The 10,533-nt window shown below is 37.3% G+C and overlaps 1 protein-coding gene across 1 annotated transcript; it reads left to right on the top strand.

The window, feature by feature from the left end:
• Positions 1-5,730: 5,730 nt before the first annotated feature.
• Positions 5,731-6,690, top strand: Or9k2 (olfactory receptor family 9 subfamily K member 2). The gene has a single exon (NM_001000591.1). The coding sequence runs from the start codon at positions 5,731-5,733 to the stop codon at positions 6,688-6,690; it is 960 nt and encodes a 319-aa protein (NP_001000591.1).
• Positions 6,691-10,533: the final 3,843 nt, after the last annotated feature.

Raw genomic sequence — 10,533 nt, 5'->3', positions numbered from 1 at the left:
ATTGACAAATGGGACCTCATAAAACTGCAAAGGTTCTGTAAGGCAAAGGACAATGTCATTAGGACAAAACAGCAACCAACAGATTGGGAAAAGGTCTTTACCAATCCTACATATGGAGGGCTACTATCCAAAATATAGAAAGAACTCCAGAGAGCCAAATAGTTCTATTATAAATGGGGTACAGAGCAAAACAAAGAATTATCAGCTGATGAGGAATATCGAATGGCTGAGTAGCACCTAAAGAAATGTTCAACATCCTTAGTCATCATGGGATGCAAATCAAATCAACACTGAGATTCCACCTCACACCAGTCAGAATGGCTAAGATAAAAACTCAGGTGACAGCAGATGCTGGTGAGGATGTGGAGAAAGAGGAAGACTCCTCCATTGTTGGTGGGATTGCAAACTGATATAACAACTCTGGAAATCAGTCTGGAGGTCCTCAGAAAGATGGACATTGCATTAACTGAGGACAGAGCTATAGCTCTCCTGGTCATATACTCGGAAGATGCTTTAGTGTATACCAAAGACACATGCTTTACTATGGTCATGGCAGCCTTATTTATAATAGCCAGAAGCTGGAAAGAACCTAGATGTCCTGCAACAGAGGAATGGATTCAGAAAATGTGGTACATTTACACAATGGTGTAATACTCAGCTATTAAAAACAATGACTTCATGAAATTCTTAGGCAAATGGAATGAACTAGAAAATACCATCCTAAGTTAGGTAACCCGATCTCAGAAAAACACACATGGTATGCACTCACTGATTAGTGGATAGTACCCCAAAAGTTTGAATTACCCAAGATGCAATCCATGGACTACATGGAGCTCAAGAAGAAGGATGACCAAAATGAGGATGCTTTACACCTTCTTAAAAGGGGAACAAAAATATCCATTGGAGGGGGTATGGAGGCAACATCTACAGCAGAGATTGAAGGAACAGCCATTCAGGGCCTGCCCCACATGTGGCTCATAAAATTAAGCCACCAAAAGTAGATAAGATTGATGAAGTTAAGAAGTGCATGCTGACAGGAACCGGATATAGATTTCTCCTGAGAGACACAGCTAGAATAGATCAAATACAGAGGTGAATGATAGCAGCAAACTACTGAACTGAGAATGGGACCCCTGTTGGAGGAATTAGAGAAAAGATTGAAACAGCTAAAGGAGCTTGCAACCCCCTAAGAACCATAATGCCAACCAACCAGAGCTTCCAGTGAGTAATCCACTACCCAAAGACTATACATGGGCTGACCCATGGCTCCAACTGCATATGTAGGAGAGGATGGCCTCGCTGGGCTCCGGTTGAAGGAGAAACCCTTGGGTCTACCAAGGTTGGACCCCCAGTGTAGCGGACTGTTGGGGGAGGGGAGCTAAGGGGTGGTGAATGGAGAGGGAACACCCTTATAGATAGGGAAGGGGAGTTGTTAGGGGACTGATGGACAGGAAACTGGGAAAGGGAATAACATCTGAAATGTAAATAAGAAATACCCATTTAAAAATGGAAAAAATAAATAAAATATCGAGAGAGAAAAATGACATTGTTCTTTAATTTTTGAATACAAATTGTGATTTTTTTTGCCAATGTTGTAAGAGTTCTTAAAATTATTTAAAATATACAACCAATGAGAAATCATTAAATTGATATGTGACAACATGCTATCTTGCTAAACAACTTTCAGGCAACTAGAATTAGAAGTAAACCCCCAATTAAATATAGGTAGTTATTAAATTTCACCAATGAACTAGAAGGCCTTTGCTAGGCATTGCACATACACTGTTCTTTATTTTAAAATACCTCACTACAAATTGCTATTGACAAGGTATAACTGACAACAGGAAACCTTTCATGTGAATGGAATTCCAGAATAGGACCGAAATTAATTTTGTGTGTCAGACCAAGATTTGTTTAAATATGTTTACGTTAATATTTATTTTCTTTTACTTAGAAAAACATGTTATAGGAACAAATTGAAAATTCTTCCTTTCTGCTATAGAATTTACCAAGAGAAGATCCTATTTGCCAGCAGAAAAGAATTCAGAGGAGGAAAGTTAAAATCCTGCATTTTACATCTGATATAGTTTTGTCTTCTACCCTCTGTACTTTTCTTGGACTCTGTTCTGCAACACACAGATGTCTTGGTAATTGACCTAATGTCTCCTCTCTCTGGAGATCTGTCTCCCAGAAGGTGAGAGACGTCTTACTATTGTAACTGTTTGAAAATATTACCCTGTTATCCCAAGTCCAAAGCCCTCGTGAATAACTATGCCTTATCCTTTGCCAGACTTATTGGAAATGCCAGATGGTCAGGGGCTTTACTCATCTACGTATGAGAGCTAATCTACAGTCCTTATAGGTGCGCAAGAATCTTAGGATACAGGGGAGGCTGCACTGCCTTCTTCAGGTTCATCTGTGTGGCTTCATAACACAATTCCCTGAATCAGCTCAACTTTGACATAGTATCACTCAGAAATCCACCTTTATTGTCTTCTGAAAAGATCTCAGAAAAATTTCAAGAATTCAACAGCTAAAGGGCAGCTTTGTTCACAAAGTCATGAAAGATATTAATTACACTTTTTCTCTGAGAAAGTTCTGCTCTAAAAGTGGCATAATGAGTATGCATTTGTAGGGATTCATCTTAATCTCAAAGTAATTTTTTTTCAGACAATTAACTTTATGTTGGTCATTTGTGGAACTAAAGCAAAGAACAACCAAAAGGGAAACATCATAATTCTGTTTCAATCTTAGCAGAATCTGACAAACTACTATACTACACAAGGTAAAAGTAACTTTTACAACGTTTGTGATTTGATAAATCATAAAAGTCACAAACTGACTCTTGTTTGGTAGGAGATCTGGGAAGGATTCTTTTCCCAAGATAGAATGTCTTCAGTCATAAGTGCTAATGTTTCTGATGTTATACACAATCAGTTTTGTAATATTAATTTGTTCAACATTGCTTTCATTCTGCATCTTTATATCATTTAGTTGATATCTAAGTCGAGAAAGAGCCTAAAGGTGATATAAAGTAATTTTAAAAAATAATGTATTTTTTCACTTATTAATTATTGTCTACATACAAGAATGAATACAGTTTTAATTATTGAGTTTTATTTCTACAGCTCATTCCACATTATGTTTTTATATTAAAATTGAATTTACTCCCCACTTGGCAAGATGAAGCTCAAATGTTCTCTGTCTATTTACCATTACCATAGCATTCTGAATCTAGTGATACAAATTAACCATTATAATGCATATCTATGGTGGCCAATTGTTGGCCTGAAAAATAACATCTAACTTGTAATTATCTGCATACCTAATTACTTACTAAAGTAATGAATATTTTATCTTCAGCATTTAAAGCAGCCATGGATAAAAACATACTATGCTACTATTTTAATTCTCATATTTTTTCTCAACATAAATAAATTTAGTAAAGTTGTTTTTACTTTCTATAAACTTTTAATATTTTCAGTGATTCCATTACTTACATTAGAATGGTTTTTCACAAAGTGCCATGTGCATAATGTGGATTTTCAACCTGGTAGGCACCAATTGCTTTGTTTATTTCTTAAGAATACTTAAAAGTTTGATGGAAGAAATAATAGTCAACATTTGTGGAATGTCTTCTCCTAATAAATTTCCCCAATGTGATTTATTTATATATGCATATTTATGTTCACAAAAGAATTTATCCACTCTTTACATACAAAGACTCTGTGACTCAGGGAATGTGCCCAAGGTTTCAGCTAAGGGAAAGGAGAAACTGAACCAGAGCCAGTGTATTTCACATTAAGTCCATGCTGTTCTGTTCACTGTGCTATTACACAGCCTCCTCTTCCCCCTGAGTACACATTTTCCATAAGCATTCTTCACATGTATATATGACTCATCTTTATTGATTAATTTCCTTTTCCCAGATGCTATATAATATACTAGCAGTATTGGAATAAGAGTCATGGAGGGTCAGAATGGGGGTTAAAATTATGTAAGGAAAACATGAAGATAATATTAGAAAATATGTTTTGATCTAAGGAAGAGAATTAGGGAATTCATATTAAAGGTAAGTAATATTACCTTAACACTCCAGAACATGGAAAAATGAGCCAGGTAATGAGCAGGAAGCACTTATTAAAGTACAAGTGCAGTACTAAGTGTCAAGAATGACCAATAACATGCATTCTATAGCTGCATTTATTCATGCCAAATTATGATTCTGATCCCAGAAGATGAAATTTCAAGACTTAATATGTTTGTGCCTCATTTGTAAACATGAACTATAATATCTCCCTTTATTATTTTGTCAATTAAATGAGTATTACTGAAGCATTTAGAAAAATGTCTGACATATTAAAATGTATTAGCATTTGAAATAATTATTATTAACCATACTCAAAAGTACAAGATTCAAACTGACTGGAAAAAGGAGTAATTTGCTTTTTAAATAGAACGTAAGAAAGTCTACGTGAGGTCTCTAAGAAATGTGTTATTTTTGGTTGTGAAATCATATGTAGAGAAATAAAAAGGGCAAGTTAAGACTTCTTTTTTCCTGTTACTTCTAATATATCATGTAAATATGCTGTAACCTTTTTATCTTGGAATTAAAAATCCAGGAAAATTTAAAATAATATTTGCTGAGCCTTGGGACCTAGATCAGAAATCAGCACCAATCAAAAGCAGAGGTAAGATAAGTTCAAGGCTTTCTCAACTCTACATCAGGTTCAAGAGAATTCTTGGCAATTTAGCAAGATCTCAGTATAAAGTGCACATGACATAAGAAGGCATTGGGCTTACTGGCAGAGTGCATTGGGGCATTCATGAGATGCTAAGTACAATTTCCAGTACTATCAATAAATGTACTAGTGTTTAATCTGGTAAACAAACCCTATGATATATGTCAATCATTTCTATAATGGGTTATGCATTTTTAACCACTATTCATCTTTAAGACCCAAAGAAATAGTGGATAGTGCAAGCTTTTTTTTTTTTTTAATCACTTTTTAAAATATCTATTGAAACTCTGTGCTAAACCTCCAAGCTTTCCTAAATTTTAATACCAAAGCCTACAGTATCTTTAAAACAACACTTAAATCATTTATTGCATGAGGGTGCGTCAGTCTTGGCCACCGCCTTCCTCATGACTGCAGGCACATTGGCATGGATATGCATGCTCGCCCTCTTCTCGATGATCTTGAGCGCGCACTTGTCCTTGGACTCTTTGAGCAACTGCATGGCGCACTGCTTGTAAGGTGCCAAGCTGGAACCTGTTCTGCATGAACTTGGTGTGCTTGGTGTGGCACCGGCACGGTCGGATATGCCTCATTCTTTGTCACCTTGTGGCCCTGTTGAGGCCTGTGGCCATTGGGTAGTGGGGACCATGGCTGCTGCTTTCCTATGGTGGCCAGGACAGGAAGCATTTCTCCATATTCTGTCATCAATATCATGAGTGATATTGAAGTCAGTGTGTAGATAGAAAAAAATGTATAGAAAGATGATAATAGTAACAAAAATGGCATTGAACATAATGAGGAAAAGTCTATTTTTGCCACTTTGGGAATTAGAAGAAAAAGTTTGAATTCATCTTGTCACAGTATGAGGCTAAAATTGAAAATGGACAATAGAAGAGAGTTGCAAACCTGTCCTGTATCAGCTATGTAAGCTATATACGATCAATCTAAGGGTTTGTTTATTTTGCTTTGTGCCTCTCACCAGATCTCTTCCATGGGCGACAGGGAAAGCAGCAATCATTCAGATATGACTGACTTCATCCTTGTAGGCTTCAGGGTCCGCTCTGAGCTCCATATCCTCCTCTTCCTGCTCTTTCTGCTTGTGTATACCATGATTCTTCTAGGAAACCTTGGTATGATGGCCATCATTATGACTGACCCCAGGCTGAACACACCAATGTATTTCTTCCTAGGCAACCTCTCCTTCATCGACCTCTTCTATTCATCTGTTATTGCACCAAAGGCCATGAGCAACTTTTGGACCGAGAGCAAGTCCATCTCATTTGCAGGCTGTGTGGCCCAGATCTTTCTCTTTGCCCTCTTCATTGTGGCTGAAGGATTTCTCCTTGCTGCCATGGCCTATGACCGTTTCATTGCCATCTGCAACCCACTCCTGTATTCTGTTCACATGTCCACACGTCTCTGCAGTCAGTTGGTGGCGGGCTCTTATTTTTGTGGCTGCATCAGCTCTGTTCTCCAGACCAGCATGACATTTACTTTATCTTTTTGTGCTTCTCGGGCCGTTGACCACTTTTACTGTGATAGTCGCCCACTTCAGAGACTCTCCTGTTCTGACCTTTTCATGCACAAAATAGTATCTTTTTCTTTATCTGGCATCATTATCTTACCTACTGTCATAGTCATCATTGTTTCCTACGTGTATATTGTGTCCACTGTTTTAAAGATTCGCTCCACGGAGGGAAGGAAGAAAGCCTTCTCCACTTGTAGCTCTCACCTGGGTGTCGTGAGTGTGCTGTATGGTGCTGTTTTCTTTATGTATCTCACCCCTAACCGATTTCCTGAACTGAGTAAGATGGCTTCTTTGTGCTATTCCCTAGTCACACCTATGCTGAACCCTCTGATTTACTCTCTGAGAAATAAGGATGTTAAAGATGCTCTAAGCAAACTTTTAGAGAAGAAAAAAATCCAGTCATTTATTTTTCCCCTTCTTTAAGTAGCATTTTGAATATTGATTTCATACTTTTTCTGTGGCCAATTATAACATTTTTTTCTCCTAACTATTGTAGCCATGCCATTTAAATCCTGTTGTATACAGTGCACCTTCCTGAAATATGCCATATTTACCCCTCCTGTAATTTTGTGGACATATTGATGTACTGGGGAGGTTTTTTATATATCATCCTTCCTTCTCATAACTAATAACATTCTATTTCATAAAGCATTGTGTGTTTCATAATTTTTAAACTGCTTTAATCTTTACCATATTTATTAAATAATGTGTTTATCTAAATATGATCTCTTTAATTGCCTTTGCCTCCTACACACAATCTTGATAACCCACAAAGTCATGAGTTTCACTTTTAACATATATGTAGGCTCTCAGCTTTTCACTGTTATTAGTATATGGAGTGGTCATCACTCTTCAGTTTGGTATGTGTTTACATGCAGTCTTCACTACAAACACTAATTTGAAATTTCCTTTGAGAATGCCAGGCACTGTGGAGTTCTTTGAGCCACACAAAATATTAATCTGAATAAAAGAACCAAGTTAGAAGATGAATCACTGGCCTGTTTTGAGTATTCATTATCCTTCATAGTAATGCTTTGTGTTAATTATTAATATGTGTATTTAATAAATATACAGAAGTAGATGAACTGTGAAAACAGAATGTTTTCTAAAATGTACTCATCTATCTCTTTGTGCATATTTATTTATTTGGTAAATTCTTTCCAATAGATTTTCATATGTTTTGGTATTATGATAAGGATAGGAATGAATCACTTCATTCTTTAGGGTTCTCACATTATATTATATGAGCTAAATCTCTGGGCAGTAAATTAAATGCCAAAGGCTATGTGTCAAAGATGCTTTTTAAGGTCATACTTTGAGATGACTGAGAGCTGATGGTTGGTAAGCAGAGATAATTTTCTTGATGAAAAAAATGAAGCTAAATGGTATAAGGTTGAAAGTAGGGCAAATGATATCATTAATGCTGCTGTTGTGAGCCTACAGTTTACTTACATTATTGGAAAAAAGACACAGTTCAAAAACACATTAGCAATTTAAAAACTAAAGTTAAAAGACAAGTGAACCAAAACTATGTGAGAAGAGATGCTTTCCTAATTTTGAACTAGAATCAACGTTTACAGTGTTTGGATAAGCAGAAATGCCAATTAGCAGAGCTAAGTTGAGGAGCTAAGTCATCAAACTCCTGGTTTGCTCTTCAGGAGCAGTGACAAAATGTAGATTAAAGAGCTTTCAGTAAGGTAATATAATAGAACTCAATTTTACAGTTAGCGTGTTTAAGAAAATCTATAACCAGCATTGTCCTAGATTATAAGAAACTTGAAGCTTTCCTGATATAATTAGTAAAAATGCTACATCATATTTTATCACATCTCTTTAACCTTGTGCTAGAAGTTCTACATGATATACTATGATAAGAAGTAGAAATAAATGTTATGAAGCTTAACTGTATCACTTGAAATTTTTATGTGGAAGCCCATGGTGGTTTGAATGGGAATGACTCCATAGGCTCCTTCATTTGAAAGCTTAGTCACCAGGGAGTGGAAGTGCTTAGGGATAGATTAGGAAGTGCAGCTTTATGGGATTAGATTTGGTCTTATTGCAGGAATTGTGTCACTGGGAGTGGGCTTTGAGGTTTCAAAAGCCCATATCAGTCTCAGTCTTTCTCTTTTATTCTGACTGCTGCCTATGGATCAGAATATAGCTCTTAACTACTGATCCATTATCAGACCTGTCTGTTCTCCACCATGGACACACATTCTAAAACCATAAGCAAGCCAATTAAATGTTTCTTTTATAAGAGTTGTCTTGGTTGTGGTGTCTTTTCACAGCAACAGAACAATGACTATAACAAAGCCCAAATCTCCAGAACTTCAGAACAAGATTATAGTTGATATAGTGTCCTCAAAGACAAAATAAAGTTAAAGTTGGACTGCAGGTGGGTCACATATTTGTAGGAAGAAGTTCTAAGAACAAAGAAAATCCTCAGAGTTTCAGTTACATAGAATTTAACATATGCAGAGACAACAAAAAAAATTGCCATTTATAGATCAAGAAAAAAAATCTCAGATGAGCTCACTCTGATAGTGGTTTCATCTTAGACCTCATCCTTTATATAAGAAAGTATTTTTGTGGTAACTGTACCCAGTTAGTTATATTTTGTTATGCTGGACCAAAAAACCTCATATGATTAGGTGATTCATAACAAAACCAATTATACTCGTTTGTATAAAAAAAGATGTTATATGGAGAAAATCCAGAAACTCTCAGCAGTAGCAGTAACAAAAACCTTTGACAAGTAATAATTTTCATGGTAAGTTTCCTGGAAATAGGTTAAAATACAAAAGTCCATTTATTTTCTATATATTATCAAAATTGCAATTTGAAATGTAAGACATGCTGTGGAGGTGAAAACATCAGGATGATAGAATAGAAATTTACATTACTAGTTTTTTTTGTGTAAACACAAAATTAACAATAATGCACAAGGCAAAATACATTTGTAAGAATTCCAGAATACAGTTAAAATGTTGCAACCCCTCTTGTAATCCAGGAAGTCAAGAGTACATTCATCAAAATGGATAATTATTTTCTATGTGGAATACATATTCAGATATAAACCGGTTCAACTTAAGTATCCAGATAATACCTTCCTTAAGTATCCAGATAATACTCATGCTTTCTACCTTGCAGTAATATTGAAGTGGATGCCAGAACCAACATGCTGACTTTTCAGAAGATTAAATAAAGATTTGTTTTTCCTTGAATCATTTGAAGCTCAAAAGAAGTCAAGAGAGTCTGGATGTTAAGAAACTGCTGAAAGTACAAGTAACAACAGTAGGGTGACTTTCTTTATCGACCATAGCTAGGATAGATGGAAAGAAAGGAAAAGAAATGCAGTTTAAGTTTTATATGTCTGGAAGTAAGGGATCGGGGAATACAGGGTTGCAGAATCCTGGTTATTTGGAAGACTTTCAGAAGGAATGGTGTCATCTTATCTTATGTCAGGAGCAGTGTACATACTTTGAGTGTTTCTGAAATTAGGGAAAAGCTGTGGAAGTTGGTGCTATAGAATTAGAGAACTTACATTATTTCAGACACCGTCAACAGTGGGTTGTCATGTGCTCCTAATTTAAGACAGAGAAATAGTGTGGCATGCCTCTTGGTGGTATTATGTACAAAAGCATATATTTCCTAAAAACATTTCACATACTTTTGTGAACTGGTTGGAGTGATTAAGAAGTGTGTTCTTATGCCAAGCAACAGGGACTAAGAACCACTACCTAAAGAATATACATGGGGCCGCCGCAGAGAGCTCGTGGACAGCACCCTGTAAGCAAACTTGAGCCTTGGGACCACAGGTAAGACCAACTTTTCTGCTGCAAGTGACCTGCCTGGTGAACTCGGGACACACAGAGGCAGAATTCCTCTAGGACCGGGCACTCCCTGTGTTTACCCGGAGTCCCACACCCGCGGATCCTGGCCTGCAGCAGCTCTTTGCTCCCAGACCCCGTGGGAGAGAGACCTCACCGCCTGGTCAGGTGGGCACTCCTGAGGCTGCAGAGCGGAAGAGACCACCAACACTGCCCACCCCTGCCCACATCCCTGGCCCAAGAGGAAACTGTATAAGGCCTCTGGGTTCCCGTGCGGGAGGGCCCAGGAGCGGCAGGACCCCTGCGCCTGAGACACCGCCGGAACCTGAAGGAACAGACCAGATAAAGAGTTCTCTGCACCCAAATCCCGTGGGAGGAAGAGCTAAACCTTCAGAGAGGCAGACACGCCTGGGAACCAGAAGAGACTGCACTCTGC

The sequence above is a fragment of the Rattus norvegicus genome, chromosome 7 (assembly GCF_021556685.1).
Source record: "Rattus norvegicus strain SHRSP/BbbUtx chromosome 7, alternate assembly SHRSP_T2T, whole genome shotgun sequence".
NCBI classification, from domain to species: Eukaryota; Metazoa; Chordata; class Mammalia; order Rodentia; family Muridae; genus Rattus; species Rattus norvegicus.
This window is presented reverse-complemented; position numbering and strand designations above follow the sequence as displayed.

What these genes read in the sequence shown, in the direction of transcription:
- Or9k2 (NM_001000591.1), top strand. Translation starts at nt 5,731, where the DNA reads ATGGGCGACAGGGAAAGCAGCAATCATTCAGATATGACTGACTTCATC.